Genomic DNA, 20,089 nt, shown 5'->3' with positions numbered 1-20,089 from the left:
TGTATTTTTTCTAAAATTATAAATAATATTATAAGAGCGATGTACACAAAAGCAATTAATACATTCAGTTTTTAATTTTCTTGTAATTGTTCAAGTCGACAAGAAATACATAAAAAATATACAGACTTAATATTTAAGAATTACATGGAAAAAACAATATACAATATAATGAAGAGGTTTTGGTACTGTCGCTTACAGATTTGTATACTATTTTATAAAAAACTGTATATTATAATATTAACACAATAAAGATTATATCTATAAATAAAAAATTTCGCAAAGTATTTTTATAAAGCCAGTGTCAAATGTACAAGTATATATATATGTATGTATGTAAGTATGAGCGTATGTATGCGTATGAATATGTGAGATTTAAACAATACTTAACATAGATTATAAGTCCTATATTTTTTTTTATGATAAATTATGCATTGAACATTCGAAGCATCTTGTAATTCTAAAATTCTTCGAAGAGAAATCTAGAATAACTTCGACATCTTATTTATATCAGAGTTATGTAACGCACATATTTGGTATTAATATGCCTTTGGCATTTTTAATTATCAAATATCTAAATTATTTATTTATAAGTAAATTGATGGCAAAGATTAGAAGCCGAAAGAAATTGCTCTTTTAGAGAAGTTCTTTTTGAACATAAAAAAATTAATCAATTACAAGATTGATAATTGATGCGAAAACGTCATTCAACCTCTGCCATCAACTGCTGATACTAATAAATTCTATGTAGATATACTCATTTATTGTATTTGTACAATAAATCGTGACGCGCCGCATATTTTTCTATGGAGGTAGATATTTTATAATGCAAAGGGAGCTTAGACAGTTGGTGCATTAACGTGAGGATGCGGAACTTGGACGGAGTGGAACGAAGTGGGATGCGAGACGGGCAGTGATAGCAAATGTCCGCGTTCCATTTCATTCACTTCTTGTTGCTCTGTTCCTCCTATAGAGCCTGTTGAACGTGCCAGGCTATTACGCTGTCTGCACATATATGGTGTCTCTCCAGGTGAAGGAGTTTCACGACCCTGTATTAAAGATAAGTTATCATTAATATATCTTTATAACAGTAAGGCTAAAATAAAATGTAAAAGAATTTTATGGTATAGACAATATTTACGTCCTAACGTCTCAATAAATACAATGCCTATCATTTTTCTCATCCTATTTTGAACAAATATAAAAATAAAATTTATGTTCAATTTTGATGACATGTTATTGATTAACTAGTCTTATCACAATCTGATTTTGAATTTTAAAAGTAGATAAATTTAGTAATTAGAATTTAGATTTATATATATATGATATATAAGATAGATTCTTAATAATTCGAGTGAAATAAAATTTCATTATAAAACGATTTTTTTAATATAATGAAAGATAACTGTACTTTCAAATGGATGAAATATAGAATTTATATTGTCGAATATAGTAGACGAACTGTCGCGGCCTATAGTCGTACTTGACTCAGATTTTATTCCTTCTAAGCATCGTTCGAGGTACTTTGATTTAGGATACGTAGATCGAGGATTTGTATCTCTCTCCACATTATACTAGAGCATCGAGCGAACGTAAGCATGATGAATAATGTACGACGACAAAATTGTAAATGGAAAATAACTCTTACTTGTTTGGAAGGACCACAGCACGTCGCATGATTGCACGGCTTATCAGTCTTTGGACAATCCAGCACGCAATCTTCCGTGGGAGTCTCTTTAATTTCGCTATTAGAATGATACTAGAAAAATAATAAAAAAGAATATATTAATATATATAAATATTTAGTGTATATATGTATAATTAAATATTTAATGTATATATGTATGATTAAAAAGTTGTTTGCGAATTGCGTATATAATAGTGTTAGTATTGGTGACTGTACATTTCACGCATCATTGGCGCTAGACAAAAGATTGTGATTAATATTATTATACGCGTGATTCACGAATAGACAACTTCCTGAGAAAAATTCACAATTACTCAAACTTAAATCAAACTTGAATTTGCCTGTAATAAAAAATTGCATGCATTTTCATACACACAAAATGTATTTCATCTTAGCTTACATCGATAAATTCTGGTTGAATAGTCGTAGAGTGTATACCCTCGTTATGGAAAAATTCCTTAACTTGTTCGGCGATTTTCATATATTCAGAAAGATTTCTACATCTTATGTGCGCACTAGCTATAATACGATCACCCGCTAATTGCCACACATGGAATTCGTGTACAGCTAATACTCCATCTACATTTTCTAGTAGACGCTGTTGTATAGCATCGACCTGCATGAAATAAATTTTTATAAATTTTATATTTATATATTTTTAAAAAATTATATATATGTATATAAATTATATATATTACATCTAATTGTAAGTCTTACACTAAATTATATAGAATCAATAAAACATTACCTGAATGTGTGTTGGCACAGTCTGTAGTAGAATTAAAGCTGATTCTTGAAGTAACGGCCACACTGAACGCAGGATAAGAATGACTAATAAGAGCGATAGTGCAGGATCAATGTAGAATCTGTAGAAATAAAGTGTTTACATAGAAGTCGTACCAGTTTTTAATACTAAAGTACCAGTTTAATATCAAAGTATTAAACTCGTACATAGAATATACATAATGCATATAAATCACCTGTATTTCCACTTTGTAAGCCACACAATGAGAGCAGACACAATTACAATGACAGATCCTAATGCATCCGAAAGTACATGAAGAAATACTCCTCGCATGTTCATTTGACTCGCATCGTGAGCATGACCATGCGCTCGTTTTACTTGGGGTGTCGAAGGTCTATAAGCTTCGTCGTTTTCATTGTCGTCTGTACCTACTAAAGTACTCAGTCTGTTATGACTTCGAGATATACCATGTGAATGACCATGAGCACTTCCGTGTTCTACAATTATGTTGTAAATATTTGCAGATTATATCAATAAGTAGATTAATCTCTTATCTATTATATATAAAATGTGCACGATATAGATTTTTCAAGATTAATTAATTGATTAATTAAAAGCAGACAGGAGAAAGATCTGATAACTTATTTTATTTGTTATATATATAAAAAAATATTGAATATACATTAGCTATAATCAATATTTTGCATGTGATAAATAAAATATTTCCCTTTTAATATTGTCTGTTTCGTTTATTCGAATAGTTGAATGTTTTTTCCAAGTACTCAATTATAATTTAATAATATATGATAATGTATTAATAAGATAGTAAAATTGATCTATTAGATGTTAATGAGCAGTGAGTTTTTATATAACTTGAATATAACTGCAATTTTTCTGCAATCTCTTCAAGTATAAATAATCATAATACTTGATAAGACTTTTGTCGTATCTACAGAAGTTTCATATTACAAATTTTGCTGCGTTAATACTTTTGCTCTCTGGATGTATATACTGGATAATCAACTCTTTATCTTGATTCAAGACAAAATCTCTTGAGCATTAATAATAAGATAACATTACAAAAATATATTGGATAAAGAATCTTATACAAACAGCAACTTGGAACAATTATTATCCATGATCGTAATTAAGATCGTAAGGTATTAGATGATTAGATATGAAGAGTAGTATTTAAGATACAAAACAAAATATATATACATTTTTAAATAATATTAATCTAACAAAAAAAAGGATAACGATATTTTTAATAATAATAATGATTTTTTATAAAACTGTGTTAGCTTTAAAATATTTTTAAAATAAGAAAATATATCTCTACATCAAACTAAATATTGCATCTATATATATTTCAAGCTTTTTAAGCTTTATGAAAAATAAAGCTCAGTGTGTGATATATAAATAGGAATACTCACCATGGAATAAACATAAACCTATCACATTCACCAGCAAACCAAGTGCTCCGACTCCCACGAGTAATTTGGCTTCGTGTATTTCTTCTACCTCGATGAATCTCTTACATGCCTCTACAGTAATACTAAAACATAGGGCGACCAAGAACACAGCATTTACTAAGGCTCCTAATACCTCAGCTCTGGCCCAACCAAAGGTATTCTTGGACCATTTTTTCGGCGACATCTGCAATGTAAAAGTGCTTATAAACAATTGACACAGTATTACAATACACAATTAAATGACTGGACTTTTCAACAAGATTGAAGACAGTTCGAAGCTTACCTTTACCGAAAGAAATGCTACTACTAAAGCAGCTACATCCGATAACATGTGAAAACTGTCTGCTATTAAAGCCATAGAGTTGGTTACGTAACCAACTACAATTTCCACTAAAAAAAATAAAGCTGTCAGCCATAGCATTGTCAAAAGACGACATTTTTTTCCTGTATAACGACCCATGATATTTGTGCAAACCTGAAAAGATATAACTGTATATGTATCTGTATAATAAATAATGTATAATGCTTTACAATAATTTTTGAAATTTTAAGAAAGTTATAAAGAAGAATGTACGATTAAATAACTTTGTCACAATATAATGTACTACTGCAGGAAATATTTTTTTTATCACAAAACACATTATGCTTAATCAACTAATTCAATTGAGAAGATAATATAGATTATAAAAGCGTTATTTCTTAGAGGAAAAAGAACGGTTCAATATTTTCCACGTGTTGAAGATATTGTTGGAGAAAAATTTCCACAACTAGCGAAAAACGTAAGAAATCTAATGAATTCTGATGCACACTATCTTTCCGTGTTCTTTGTTTGTTTACGCGAATTTCACACGCGATTCTCCTCTGTGTGTGTGTGACGTGGAGAAATAATAAAAGTTCCGAATAAAAGGTATTAATTAGCAATTATATATATGTTATATACGGAATATATAGAAGCGATTCTCCCTTACTTGACGATGCTCGAGGACGACGAGGTCGCGCGACTATGTGAGCTTCAAGTCATCGCACGTCACACCAATTTCCTTATATCCATTTCCCATAAATCCAGTTACCAGAAGGAGAGAAAAAGAGGGACGAATGTGAATCACGGCAGGACAGCAAGAAAATACTATATGAATCATCGTTGGAAAAAGATTACACGCCGCGGAACGAAAAAGCTCCGGGGCACCGACGAGATTCGCGAGAAAGGACTGACGGCCCTGACGAGTAAATATCTCTCTCTCGACTATCAATTAGGCACTCGGGGATAAAATAGAAGGTTGATGATTATCGACCATTTCACTCATGTAGGTCATTCCATATAAATATTTGAATATTTACCCATGCGTGTATATATATGTATGTCAAAATATAATGCCATTTTAATTTGACATTTGTGTCCCCTAGCTGTCAATCACACAAATCTCTATATAGCACAGCATATTATATATTTACTGATATATATTACATTTCTATTTTATCGTTTATATATATATATATATATATATTATATATATATATATATATATATTATATATATATATATAATATACACACGTATATTACAAAGTAAATCAAATATTTTTACATTATTTTCTGTGCACACACAGATAAAACGGTGAACACAAGCGCTCTCTAACTATCTCTGAATTCAAGTATGTAATAATAATGGAAAGGAAATTTATCCAGAGTGTTAAATAATTATCTCATCGGTGCTCCAATCGGAGCGAAATTATCGCGTCGAGAGGGAAAAAAAAGGAGTACACTCTCTTTGGGTTCTCTTACCTGCGGGAGAGAATTCGTCGCGTCCGTCCGTCACGTTTGTTCGTCGCGGTCGCGTATCACGTCACACTAATTAAATACGACATGGTAGAGAATATTTCTGGACATGTTCCGCCGTGCGATCATGCGTACGCGTAAACGCATCGCTGGCAGGTACGACACAAGGCACACAACGATAATGAAAACCTGCGCGGCGCTTATTACTACACCGATGTTCCTCTCCTCCTTGTTTCTCCTCTCGATACACGAATGTCAGACAGTCGATAAGGTTCTATTCTCGACCAATAGCGTCGCGGCATATGCTCCGAAATCGTCCGATGACGTTCGGTGAATGCGAATGTAGCCGGAAAAACGAATTATTCGATAGTTAGGAAAATTGACTTAGGGTGGACGATCTTTAATAATATTTAGTCGATGCCCAAATTCAATCGCGGCGATGGCGGTATATTTGAATTTGAATATGCTCAGATTGGTAAAAAGAATTCTCGCTTTTTTTTTTTCTGAAATGCACTTCAAATTTTAATTACACAATTTAGGATCGATTACGTAATTAGCGAACTTTGTGTTTTATTTTTTAAATCTCACATTTTTTTAATTTTAATCGTTTTAAATTTCACACAATCTAACTTGAAACAATTTAAACAGTTTATTATGCAAATTATAATTTGTAAATAGCGCGACTTTTAAAGAGATCTCATTTATTTAAAGTATTTTGTATTTTATACCGAAATGCAAATTTCGTTTTTTTTACACAATAACACCCACACTCACACACAAGAATTCATGAATGCATATATATTTAAAAAAAATTGCTCATATGAAATATAAAATAATGTTTTCAGTGTATATTATATATATGAAATTTTTATATAACTTATAAATTTAATATATTTGATATTAGTGATCTGTTCCCTGACTGATTCAATGATTTTTTTATTACGCTATACATTTTGTACGTGACGTAAAAGTAACATGTAAAATACATAACATGTAATAGCGACTTGTGTATCTTTATTATTTCAAATATTTGTAGCACAGGCACAATACGTTCAACTTGATGCTTCCGAACAAATAATCCGGAATCGATCAATCGGTCTAAACGTCGGACACATGTGTAATAAATCATGTGTCCTCGTAATGACGCGAAATGTTCATTTTCGAACGTAAAACATGTATATGAAATATGTATGTGAAAACATAATCTTTTTTTGTATCTTCTTTTCATTACAACAATTCCGCAGCGGCTTTGATATATATATATATATATATATTCGCGATTCCTTATAAAAAAATTTACAAAATAAAATATACACTTAAAGTGGAAGAAAAATGCACGTACAAAATCGATACACTTACAGGCAACATAAGTACATGTTATAATTATACAAGAATTTTCGTATTCATTTTCTTTTAAGGACTAAACGGAACCTTGAATATGGTAAATGCTTAACTCGGCAGTGGTAAAAGACGGTAAAATGTTTAATAATGAGATAAAACCCTTAGAAATTTGTGTAAATGCTCGATACTTCTTTACAGGAAATTGATGCATTGAAGAATCGAATATCATTATTAGATATCATTAAGAAATAAAGAGAAATATATCTAAAGAAAAGATTATTAAATGCATCAAGTATGAGATCAAATAGATCTCAATATTGTATTTCAGAATTAAACGTAACATATATGACATGTGTGCGTATTTATGAAAGAAAAAAATACTATGATACATACAAAATGCGAATCCTAATATTCATGTTGCAAAATTAATTTTTATTTTAAAAGCCAATATGAGAGTTCGCGTCTTGCAAAATATAAAACATGATTGTTCTTGAAATATTACGTATTTTTTTACACTTTGGCATACAAAATAATAGAGTATATATTTGAATAATTTAGAATAAATATATTTAATTAAAAAAATATTCAAATGTATTTTTGAAAAATTTTTGTATGTAGTAAAAGAGTTTTTACACACAAAGTCATTAATATACGCTTATCTTTATATAATTTTTTTACACTTATTAAAATCAATATAACTCGCGAGTTTACACGCGTCAATATATATACATAATTAAATGTTTGAAAATCTTTTTTAGAAACAAGAGCCAAAATTACCATCCATAGAGTAGAATAAGATTGTTACAAATTTATGCATTAGAGTAAAAAATTTTAGCACCACTTAAGAAAATACAATCAAATCAACAATTTACGTGGACCCCGTAAACAAAAAGACTATAGTACTTATTCATATTACATCGTCCTATCTAATATACTTTATAAATGCTCGTTCTTCACAAAATGACAGAATAAAAAAACGCAGTCTTAAACATCTAAACAACTTAACTTTATATTACGTATAATTTGTAAAATATTAAAGATGATATTCCAATTTCCGAATAAGAATTTAATAACATCGTCAAAATAATGAGTTATATTGACATTATAATTTATTTAATTATGAAAAATCCTTTTTCGACACAATAAAAAGAAAACCTAATCAAGAAAAGAAAAATATGTTATTACGGGCAATAAAATCACTTTTGTGTCCTGTATCACGCGCGCACACACTAATAAAACTATACATTTCCAAGTTCAAAATGTGCTTTCGTTGTATATACGACGTCATTTATTATATAACTTACTAAATAATATTCCTGTTTCATAATGTGGAAAAATAAATCTTTAAGCGTATTTTATAAATAAAGTGTAATTTGTTTACAATATTTTGGGCCTTTTAATTCAGGAAGTAGCTCATTATTTATTCGAAATGCGATATTTCACGCCTATCCCTGCATATTTAATACCACTGCCGAGTTAAGGATGACCAGGGTTTTTCCAGATGTACCATACGTCTGAATTTATTACAAAGTCACATTTATTATCTCGATTCAGCTATCTCAGCATCATCGATATATATATATATATATATATATATATTATATATATATATTATATATATATTATATTTATATATATATAATACGAATTTGGTAATTCTATATACAATCTACCGAAATAAATTCAATAATATCGGTAGTAATAAGGTGTAATATAGCGTCTCTCAAATCTTTTCGAAATTTTTTCTTCTCACTTTTACTTTCACCTCGTTGATATATATATATATTTTTTTTAATAAGTGTGCTGAAAAATCGGTATAAATGTAACCTACGAAAAGGAGTAATATTACCGCGTAATAATCATCAATTGTAGCTTAGACAAAATTTGGAAGAACTGTAACGCCGTTTTTTTTCCTCTTACGTTTCCCTATTTCTACTATTGCCAACGCTACTTTATATCCGGTAGTTTTTAGAAAATTGAACGGATACTTAAATAATTACGCCACGAGTACGAGGTCGATTAAACACGTCACAGTTTTACAATTCGAGCACCATTTGGCTAATGTCGATAATAATTAGCAGCGAATTGATTAAATGAAATTTCGACAAGTCCTAAAATCGCTACCCCGTAACTCTCTTTCTCTCGATTCGCTATCATTATTTTACGCTACGTTGCGACATTGTCGATAAACTTCGATTGATATTAAATACGATCTAACGCTAAATCACTTACGTCTAAATCACTACCATCGGTACTATCGACGATGAGCGTTCAATTAGTTTCTTTCGCTGCGTCTCGCGATGTTGGCAGCTACGGCACTTGATTAATACTGACTCGCTGTCTTTCCTAAGCTCCCTATATTTCTTATTCGCTATCATCACATCTAATAATTAATTTTTTTTTTTTTTAATCGAACAACGATTCTCTATTTTATATCTATCAATATTCTCAATTGTCTTAGCGACCAACATCGTATGCTCGAAAGCAACAGCAGTTTAAAGTTTTGTTTTATATATAGAGTGCTACAGGTCTTCCACAATTTTTCTAAGATAAGTAATTAATTACTTCGTAATAGTTTTGCTAACCAGCAACCGCCCGCCCTATTTGGCTTGGGCTGGGGTTCCGAGGGGACGTAGGGCGGCGGTATGGTACTTTTTTTCTTTCCTTTTGATTGGTATCGATCTAAATCTAGTATTTGGACGAAGTGCGAGGATGGGTCGTGCGTGCTTTTGCTTTCTAAATCGAGCGTGCGCAAGTTCTTATAATCATTTTTTTTTAACTTTTAGCCGTAAGCTTTACTTTCTTGTTTCCTTGTGTGACCAGTTACGACTTGTCGTCGTTAATTGATAATTAATTTATTCGATACGTATATATTCTCGAGAAAAAGAAAATGAAAAGAAGAAAAGAATATTGTTATATTACGTATGAAAAAAGAACAAGGGGAAAAATTATGGAGCAGCCCTGAGAGAGAGCGAACAACACGCTTTCGGGAGTAGTGCATGTGCGCCTGTGTATGTGTGTGTTGTGTGTGTATCTGAACATATGGATCTCATACGAATGAACGTTTCACTCAATGTGTAAATTGCGAATTTACTTATAATTTACTTCATTAACGTTTGCTTTAACCTCAAGTCTTAAGAGTCGTGGGACGCGAATCCGCGCACCCGTGCCTCGAGTTTGTATACAAGTGACAACCTTCTACGCTGAATATCGACACTTCTGTAACAGAATCAACGATGATTTGTCATGTGAGATAAATATTATTTCGACAGTAATATTCGCAATCTAGTCTAGTAAATATATGTACATCTTACCGTCAGGTAATTCGTATAATTTCCTAGGAAGAGAAGCGAAATAGGGGTGTCCTAACGCTTCCTCCGCTCCTATCCGTTGATCGGGATTCAGTTGTAGGAGCGACGACGCCATACTATCGCCGTTGGCAATGTCGTACAGCCGGGGAAACGAGAGTCCCAGTTTCCGCGGCGGATAAAATAACAGTCTATGTGCCTTATACCCAGGCAGATGCGTGACACCCGGCCAAGTGTCCTCAGTGGGTGTGCCCAGAACTTTAAATATCTTATCGAGTTGGTCGTACGTACAGCGTACACCTGGGAATGTCGGTTCGCCGGTTAACATTTCCACAAATATGCAACCTACTCCCCACATGTCGAGCGAGGTGGAATACTCTGTGGAACCTAAAAGAACGTCGGGCGGCCTATACCATAGGGTCACGACCTCGTGCGAGTATGTATGCGATGGCACAGATTTCGCTCTCGCTAATCCAAAGTCTGCCAATTTAAGCTCTCCTATCTCGCTGATTAATAAATTCTGCGGCTTTACGTCTCTATGCAGGACTCTCCTAGAAATAAGCAGTATAAATTAATATAAATTAATTAACAATATATCGTAGACATCGACATTATACACTATGTATTTTGTAATTACCTGCGATGACAATATGCCAGTCCTCTCAATAATTGAAAAAGAAACAATTTAACATTACGTGGGTCTAATCCTCCGTTACCGCTTCCATACCTCTCCATATATTGCGACAGATCGGTGTGAACATATTCGAATACAAAGGTGAGCGTCTCGCGGGTATGAATAATATCGTGTAAGGTCACGATATTGCTATGTTTCAACTCTTTGAGGAGACTTGCCTCGCGAATGGCAGTAAACGGAGCTCCTTCCTCCTCTTGCAGTCTAATTTCTTTAAGAGCCACCACCTGATTAGTGAGGTGGCTGTAGCCTTTGAACACTGTGGCGTATGATCCCTCTCCTAACTGCTCCAGTTTTATATAAGCCTCGGATTTACCGAACGGCGAATCTCCCTATTGGGCCAAAATGAGGGATTAATACATTTTACCAGGAAATAAATGTATACAAATCAGCACATATATGTGTAGAGCAAAATATTACCCCAAAGGCAGAGAATCTTTTAGTTCTTCTAGGTGGGTCCGGACCGAGGAAAACCTCAGATTTGGGCCGTGGTGGACGTCGGGGCCGCAGGATTACCCTAGCTTCTTCCCGTATGTCTTCATCGAGAAGCTTGGAATCGCTAGAAACCGAAAGCTGCCGATGCACTCTCTCATGGTCGCCCACACCTGTCCATTCTATGACAGTCCAATTTCCGAAAACATTCTTAAAATAATGGCAATACAAGTATACAAGATTATATACAGATCTTTATGAAAATTCACTTGTGGAAATCAAAGTATACATAAAACTCTGTCTTACACATATATATTTATAAAGCTTTTAAATGAAACTTACCATAACGACGATCTTTATCCACAGGTATATTGCCATTTGGCTCCAAGCGGTCTAGGAACTCCTCAGAATAGCCATTGTATGGCAATTGGCCTCTGGTTGCCACATCATCAGCCTCCTCTTTTGATATAGCTATAATAAAATAAATAATACTTGATAATAAGACTAAGTATTTTTAACAGGCACAATTAAAAATGTTCACATTTCTAGAAGAACGTTATTTATTTACAGTTTACAAAAAATAATTATTTGTCTGACATTAATTAATACGTTTATTATCGTTCAAAAAAATTAAGAACATAATTAAAAATTGAGAATATAACTAAACTTTTATTAGAAATACTATTTTATACTTTATTAATATAAAAAGTTTTTTTTTTTTAAAACAAGGTATACTTACAAAGTCGTCCAAAACTATGACTGAGACGCTTTTTTAATTTTTGTACTCTACTGAGAGCACCACCTTTCTTCTCCCGCATTGTCACAGGCCCTGCATATAAGGAGCACACTATTTAAACAAGTTTGAAACATAAAGAATAAGTTGAGATAGCGCACGACATCATAATGGAAGGCCAAGAACATCTGAGTAATTCAGACACGACAGATCATTACATGTGTGATGACATCATATGCTGTGCTATGTCAGTATATATATGTATGTGCATGTGTGCTCCTGGATCTTGATAATGATAATAATAGAGGCATATACGTATATCACAATCTCCTCAAATTATACTGGGAGGAATATAATGACATGAGAAATTACATAATAAAAGGAGCATATATATATATATATATATATATATATATATTCATTATTCATTCTATTTCAAATAAAAAAAATCTGATATTCGATACAAGTACTGAGAAAGAATTTTGATAAATTTGTCAAACAATTTGTAACTAAAACAAAGGGTAATATTTATGGGCCTAAAAGTGATGATTTAATTTATCGCAATACGATAAAATAAAATTTATAGTTCTTGTTATACAACTGTCAAAACATAATGACATCTAACGAGCAAAGTCATTTAAACAGAGTCTTATCTCGAAATCGAATATATTTCAATCTATCCTGAACAGATGAACCATTCATTCATAAATATGAAAGATAGCAGGTTTTTACAAGAGTGAAAGTATATATACTCTTAACTATGTATGTATGTATACGTGAGAGTGTGTACTTTCCAAGTATCACAGTAATTCGCTCTTAAACTAGCCAACTGTTATTTTTCTTGGGACAAACCGTATAAACAAAGCAAACTCACGGTGCACTCAACAAATGCAATTAAAATTTTGAAACTGACATATGCATTGCGGCACAAAGTACACATACACATACAAATGCAGCATAGTTATGCACACATAATGTATGTACACACATACACCGTAGTTACAGCCCGGGTCAACGTCCTAATAAAACATTACACAGTAGTTTCAACAAGGGTCGAATAAAATTATGGTCAAATTGCTAATCGAGGTTCTCAAATGTCAAATGTCACACTGTCTCTCTCCCTCGCGTTACAAAAAAAGAAAAAAAAAAAAGGGGAAAAAGTCAGTCGATCTCGCCATTGGAATATGGCATCTCGATACGATAAGAGCGGGCGTTTTTATTCCTGCGGACGAAGGCGAGAATTCGTGCAAGAACGAATCGAGTCGCCGGATGAAAAAAGCGTGTGCAAGAACGCGCGCGAGTTACATACTGCAGCTTCGTCTCTCTTCCTCTTCTGCCATCGATAAGCGATACTGTACACTGTACACGCACACAAACTCTTCATCTCTCTCCCTCCGTGTCTATCTCCTCTTGCCTCTGTCGCTCCGCCGATCGTTGTCATCCTGTCCTTCTTCCATTTCCACGATCCCGGAACGGAACTCCCTTTACCTCTCTCTCACTCATTCATACACACTCTCTTTCTCTTTCTCTCTCTCTCTCTCTCTCTCTCTCTCTCTCTCTCTCTCTCTCTCTCTCTCTCTCTCTCTCTCTCTCTCTCTTTTTCGTCTCTCGTTCTCACATGCGCGCACAAAAGCAGCCGAAAGCCGGAACGTCGAGACGAGACGTTCTCTCTCTCTCTCTCTCGATAGAGAGAGGGAAAAGGAAGCGCGCGAAAAAAAGGAGCATTCGCATCCGACTTACCCTCTTTGCTCTTGGAGGCGGTCGAACCCTTGTCCTGACAGTACATGATTACTCATTCGCTCTCACGCACGGGACACATCACATATGGGCGGTGACGCACTCGGGTGCATATATATGTATACGTGTGTGTATCTATGCCTGCGTGTTGCACGGCTACTCCGTTTCGCGTGTTTTTCCTCGGCCGATGGCACCTGGACCTTGGAGTAGGCTTGCGTCGTCGTCCCTCACGTCGTTCGTTCCTCCGTCTCGCTCTTCGTAGACGAAGACGAGGCACGCGCGACGGTCCCCGACGCGTCGGCTCGCGCCATGAAGAAGAGGGAAAAAAAGGCCGCCTCCGCACTCTCCCCGCGGATGACGACGACGTCGACGTCGGCGTCGACGAGCGTCCTCGGGACGGTGCGCGGGCGTCACGTCACCGGGCCGAAAATTCACCACCCCGGTCGAGCGTGGCAAGGTTCACGTCGATTCACTCGCATTTACTCACTCTTTATTCACCCCTCTCTCTCTTCCTTTCTTTCTCTCTCTCTCTCTCTCTCTCTCTCTTTCTCGCGAGAGATCACTACCACCGTCGGCCGATCCTCAACCCTGCGCTATCCTGGCTGACGGTGGGTGCTCGCGCACACCACCACTATCTCTGACAAATCATCGGCCGACCATTCGACTCTCGAAAGCCTTATCTCGCTCTTGTCGCGGATGCGGATACTACCCGCACACAACCGCCGCGTACAAAAGTCGCGAACCAGCCGACTTTAGCCATGGCGCATGTGCAGAAACCTAGAGCGCCGACTACGTTGTCAAAATTGTCCCGAGAATTGGCTAGGGAAGTTTGACAGGTGACGTATCTGATTGGTCGCGCCATATTGTTACTACTTTCGAAATAAAGTGCAGTTTTATATGACTGCGTATACAATATTTATTATTAAATTACAATATATCTATTATTAAAATATTATTATTATATATATAATATATAATATATATAATATATTATTATATATAATATACATTAATTATATATAATAATAATAATAATAAATTATATAATATAATAAATAAAATATATTTATAATAATAAATTAATTAATAAATAAATTCATTATATATATATAATAAATAATAAAATATATAACAAATATTAATTAAATTATATATATAAATGAAAAGAATCTTCAGTATCGCGCGAATCGTATCGAATCGAAATATCGAAGACGATCGATCGATATCGTTATCGATACTCCCGCCCGCATCCGAATCAGTGTTGCCAATTTGGCGATTTTGTAGCTATATCTGGAGATTTTGAATACCAGATTGAGATTTTTTTACCTACTAAGGGCCAATTTCACCAACGTCGGTTAACTTTAACCTCCGGTTAAACTATATCTTTGTCTCGTTTCAGATACGTTCATTAAAAAGAGACAAACATATAGTTTAACTGGAGGTTAAAGTTAACCGATGTTGGTGAAACTGGCTCTTAGGGCCAATTTCACCAACGTCGGTTAACTTTAATCTCCGGTTAAACCATATCTTTGTCTCTTTTCAGATGTGTTCTTAAAAAGAGACAAAGATATAGTTTAACCGGAGGTTAAAGTTAACCGACGTTGGTGAAATTGGCCCTTAGAGACAAGTCTCAACCCTGGCGATTTTTTATGAAGGTTTAGAGAATTCTGGAGATTTCTAAAAACTCTTGGGGTCGATTATATGTAACTTTTCTCTAGAGCGGAAATGTGAAAAGTGAACAATTTCACTATGGAAACCAATGCGTGATTGGCGGAATCAGAGCAAAATTTTTCACTTTTCACGTTTTCGCTCTAAAGAAAAGTTACATGATCAACCCCCTTGACACGAAGTCTAATTTTACTGAAGGGGGAAGGTTCACATTTAGTCTAATAAATTAGAAACTATTGCCGCCACTACGCGGCGCTAGTGACAAGGGATATCCCCCCACCAATGTAGAATTCAAACGTTGTGAAATAGTGAGCAAATGTACTAAAATATTTATAATTTTATTGGTCAACATCTAGTAAATTTGTTCACTTTTATAATTTTCATCCAAGAATATGATACACAATCGACCCCCTGAGTATGTAACATCTGGAGATTTATAGCGATTTTTGATGGCTGATCTGGAGATATATATTATCCGGCAATTGGCAACCCTGATCCGAATCCGAGAGGCCATGTTCTCGCGCGTGATTGCACGTGTAAGTGTGCACTGTTGCCTTGTGAGTCAGCAAAAAGAGAAAGGTGTCTGTTCGTTGTTGCAGCGGCTGTTGCGAGCGAGTGTCGTCGGAAAGAGCGAAGTAAGGAGCGCGCGTTATAGCACGAGTGGATACGAGTCGAGCGCAACGATGTCGGGCGACGAGAAGAAGCCGTTTCGCCGTCTGCCGTTGTACGTGCGTCCCTATCACTACGACATCTCGTTGACGCCGAACCTCGTCACCCTCACCTTCGACGGCACGGAAAGCGTGCATCTCGATGTAAGTTCGCCGCTGATGAGCCAGCACGCCCGGTTGATTATTAGGCACCGGCGTACGAACGAGAGAGAGGCCGTAGAAAGAGCTAACCGAGAGACATAACCAAGAAACATCCGGTTCTGTTTGAGTAGCGTTCTTTTTCAGTTTGACGAGCAAACAAACCGCACCCGCCTTATCTCGCGCATGTAATTGCCGGCAATCGCGATTTAAATCCCACGGCAATTTGTTCGTTGATCTTGAAGCGTCCGTGAAGCTTGTTTTCTTGTCTATTTGCTGATGTTATCTGTTCTTTTTTTTCCTTTTTTTTTTTTCTTACGTTGTGTTTGCTTTTATACACTTATTTTGACTGATAAATTTGTTTTATTGGATCGCAGGTGGAGCAAACAACCGATACCATTGTATTGAATTCCTTGGAAATTAATATAAAAGGTGCGATTTTCAATGGAAATGATGGCAAAACTATTCCCGCCGAGAAAATTGAACTGTCTGCGTCGGAAGAAACAGCCACGTTGGTGTTTCCTAAAACCCTGCCTCTTGGTAAAAGTGGATGTCTGAATATAGATTTTGTGGGCGACATCAATGATAAAATGAAGGGCTTTTATAGGAGCAAATATACCAGGTAAGAATGCAATTTAATAATGTGTAAAAGATAAAAAAATTGTTGCATCCAAATCTCTATTTGAAAATTTCTTTAATAATGCATCTCATTGTCATCAGTTAATTTGTTTGTCAGTTTTATCACCTGAAAATTATATAACATGAATTATATAACATGAATGAAGATAACGTTTAAACTAAGTATTTTACTCTTTCAAATGGAAGATGGTAACTGCATTGTAACTTATTTATATTTTGTATCAGTGTAAAAGTTTTTTCTTTTACTTTTAATATAATTTAACACTTTATAATTCCATGTCAGAAATCTTATGTTGCGTTATTAAATATAGTGAGACTCCTTAAGATACAATATAGAATTTTCCTAATTTCAGAGAGGATGGTACTGTTGAACATGCAGCGGTTACTCAGTTTGAGCCAACAGATGCTAGACGTTGCTTCCCATGTTGGGATGAACCAGCACTAAAAGCCACCTTTGATATTACATTAAAAGTACCAATCGGTCTTACAGCACTTTCTAATATGGTAAGCAGTGTAACAACATTTATAGCATTATTTATTTCTTTTCTATTTTTTTTTCTTTTCATATTGTGATTTATATTTGAAATTAATATTTTTTTATTATCAATGTTTTTTTTTTGTATTGCATTTTGAATGGCAGTGTGTATGTATATACATGTATATATCTATATATTTCTTGTTTGTTTTTTTTTTCAGCCTGTAAAAAGCAAAGTTACAAATGGCGAGCACGAAATATTGACTTTTGAAAGAACGCCTATCATGTCAACATACTTAGTAGCTGTAGTGGTGGGTGAATTCGATTACGTAGAGGACAAGTCTAGTGATGGTGTGTTGGTTCGAGTTTACGTGCCCAAGTCTAAGAAGGAGCAGGGTCAGTTTGCGCTGGAAGTAGCCACCAAAGTATTGCCCTATTACAAAACTTATTTTGGTATCGCGTATCCCCTGCCGAAGATCGATCTCATAGCGATCGCCGATTTTTCGTCCGGTGCTATGGAAAATTGGGGACTGGTTACATACCGTGAGACCTGTCTGCTCGTGGATCCGCAGAACACATCGGCAGTGCGCAAGCAGTGGATCGCATTGATAGTAGCACACGAGTTGGCACATCAGTGGTTCGGTAATCTCGTGACAATGGAATGGTGGACGCACTTGTGGCTGAATGAAGGCTACGCGTCGTTCGTGGAGTTCCTTTGTGTCGCTCATCTATTTCCGGAATATGATATCTGGACACAATTCGTCACAGATACTCACATCCGAGCGTTGGAGCTAGATGCACTGAAGAATAGCCATCCGATCGAGGTACCGGTCGGTCATCCTTCAGAGATTGATGAAATCTTCGATGACATATCCTATCACAAAGGTGCGTCTGTGATTCGTATGCTGCACGCGTACATAGGCGACGCTGACTTCAGGAATGGCATGAACTTGTATCTGAAGAGACACAGCTATGCTAACGCGGAGACCGAGGATCTTTGGGCCGCGTTGGAGGAGGCCAGTAATAAAGCTGTGCGTAAAGTGATGTCTTCGTGGACCAAAAGGCAAGGTTTTCCCGTCGTCAAGGTCGACCAACATCAAGAGAACGAGAATAGGATCCTGTCATTGTCTCAGGAAAGATTTCTGGCTGACGGATCGGTGGACAGCGACGCGGACAACATATGGCTTATACCGATAAGCGTGACCTCGTCCCAAGATCCGAGTAAAGCAGTATTTCACGGCATACTGGATGCGAAAACGAAAGAATTTGCGATCAAAGATATTCCCGAGGGTACGTGGTTGAAGATCAATCCTGGTACAATCGGTTTCTATCGGACTCGTTATAGTCAATCCGCTTTGTCGCTTCTATTGCCGGCGATTAAGGATCACACATTACCTCCTCTAGATAGACTAGGCTTGTTGGATGACCTTTTTGCAATGGTACAAGCGGGTCACGCGTCTACCGTAGAAGTGCTCGATCTTATGCAAGCGTTTTTGCACGAGGACAATTATACCGTGTGGTCTACCATAGTAAACATTTTGAGCAAAATTAACGTTCTCATCTCGCATTTAGATTTCGAAGATTCTTTCAAAGCGTTTGGACGTAATATATTTCGCGACGTGAACACCAGGTTAGGCTGGGATCTCAAGCCGAATGAGAGTCATTTAAACACTTTACTCAGGTCTCTCGTGTTAGGTCGCATGGCGGCTTTGAACGATCAGGATACCATTGAAGAAGCGAAGAGAAGATTCGAGCTTCACGTGAACGGCACCACGACGCTCGCTGCTGATTTGCGCAGTCCGGTTTATCGAGCTGTGCTTTCCGTGGGCGACGCCAATACTTATGAGACTATGATAAAACTGTACAAGGACGCCGATCTTCAGGAGGAGAAGGAGCGGATTCTGCGGGCTCTCGGCGCGATCAAGGACAAGGAGCTGCTGAGAAAAGTCCTGGACTTTGCTATGAGCGAGGACGTCCGTGCTCAGGATACGGTATTCGCCATCATGTCGGTGGGTCTGTCGTACAAGGGACGTCTTATGGCGTGGAACTTCTTCAAGGAAAAGTGGAAGACCCTATTAGACCGTTACGAGGGAGGTTTTTTGCTGGCGCGGTTGGTAAAGTTTACCACAGAGAACTTCGTCACCGAGGAGCAAGCCAAAGACGTAGAGAGCTTCTTCGAGACTCATCCGACACCGGGTACGGAAAGAACGGTGCAGCAGTGCGTGGAATCCATCAGACTGAACGCCGCGTGGCTCGCCCGAGATAAGGACTCGATCAAACAATATCTTACCACTCAAGTCTAGTATATGAAAAAAGCAATTTTTATTTTTTCTCTGTTACCTTAATTGAAAAACGGCATAATTTGAAACCGCGTGAATCGAATTGTTTTATCGTGCTTAGATCTCGTGTCGATTGATATCAATTAGGCACAGACTGTCTCTTGTATATGAATAATGCATAAATAATCCAATACAAATTATGTGTGTGCACGCTCGACGAAAAACGCAGATTTTTTTTAATGGCGATTGAAAATTCTGTTGAATGAACATGAAAGATTGGATGAATATATCATTTTGTACACA

General features: G+C 35.9%; 3 protein-coding genes across 8 annotated transcripts; 1 reads left to right on the top strand and 2 right to left on the bottom strand.

Moving 5' to 3' along the window:
- Positions 1-63: 63 nt before the first annotated feature.
- Positions 64-5,932, bottom strand: Znt63c (solute carrier family 30 member 1). 3 transcript variants are annotated; one of them, XM_083048815.1, is made up of 9 exons: positions 5,684-5,931; positions 4,870-5,027; positions 4,185-4,376; positions 3,863-4,085; positions 2,665-2,926; positions 2,433-2,550; positions 2,085-2,300; positions 1,646-1,756; positions 64-1,046 (listed from the first exon to the last, which is right to left on the bottom strand). In XM_083048815.1, the coding sequence occupies exons 3-9, from the start codon at positions 4,359-4,361 to the stop codon at positions 837-839; spliced, it is 1,317 nt and encodes a 438-aa protein (XP_082904941.1). In that variant the 5' UTR covers positions 4,362-4,376; positions 4,870-5,027; positions 5,684-5,931; the 3' UTR covers positions 64-836. The 3 variants fall into 3 exon arrangements, with proteins under 3 accessions (XP_082904941.1, XP_082904942.1, XP_082904943.1); XM_083048816.1 differs by having other exon boundaries at positions 4,870-4,941; XM_083048817.1 differs by lacking the exon at positions 4,870-5,027 and having other exon boundaries at positions 5,684-5,932.
- Positions 5,933-6,671: 739 nt separating this feature from the next.
- On the bottom strand, positions 6,672-14,677 carry Eip63e (cyclin dependent kinase Eip63E). Of its 4 annotated transcripts, none has more exons than XM_083048812.1 (7): positions 13,923-14,677; positions 12,189-12,278; positions 11,792-11,920; positions 11,438-11,631; positions 10,964-11,349; positions 10,333-10,877; positions 6,672-10,237 (listed from the first exon to the last, which is right to left on the bottom strand). In XM_083048812.1, exons 1-7 carry the CDS (start codon positions 13,966-13,968, stop codon positions 10,146-10,148), a joined length of 1,482 nt encoding a protein of 493 aa, XP_082904938.1. In that variant the 5' UTR covers positions 13,969-14,677; the 3' UTR covers positions 6,672-10,145. The 4 variants fall into 4 exon arrangements, with proteins under 4 accessions (XP_082904938.1, XP_082904939.1, XP_082904937.1 ...); XM_083048813.1 differs by lacking the exon at positions 13,923-14,677 and adding an exon at positions 13,492-13,623; XM_083048811.1 differs by lacking the exon at positions 13,923-14,677 and adding an exon at positions 13,035-13,125.
- Positions 14,678-16,021: 1,344 nt separating this feature from the next.
- On the top strand, positions 16,022-20,089 carry LOC145942312 (puromycin-sensitive aminopeptidase-like). The gene is made up of 4 exons (XM_083048913.1): positions 16,022-16,399; positions 16,771-17,015; positions 17,386-17,536; positions 17,729-20,089. Exons 1-4 carry the CDS (start codon positions 16,037-16,039, stop codon positions 19,808-19,810), a joined length of 2,841 nt encoding a protein of 946 aa, XP_082905039.1. The 5' UTR covers positions 16,022-16,036; the 3' UTR covers positions 19,811-20,089.

Source organism: Prenolepis imparis, unplaced genomic scaffold, assembly GCF_030444845.1.
Source record: "Prenolepis imparis isolate NDT839.2.m4 unplaced genomic scaffold, iyPreImpa1.0 SCAF_10, whole genome shotgun sequence".
In the NCBI taxonomy this organism is placed as follows: domain Eukaryota; kingdom Metazoa; phylum Arthropoda; class Insecta; order Hymenoptera; family Formicidae; genus Prenolepis; species Prenolepis imparis.
This window is presented reverse-complemented; position numbering and strand designations above follow the sequence as displayed.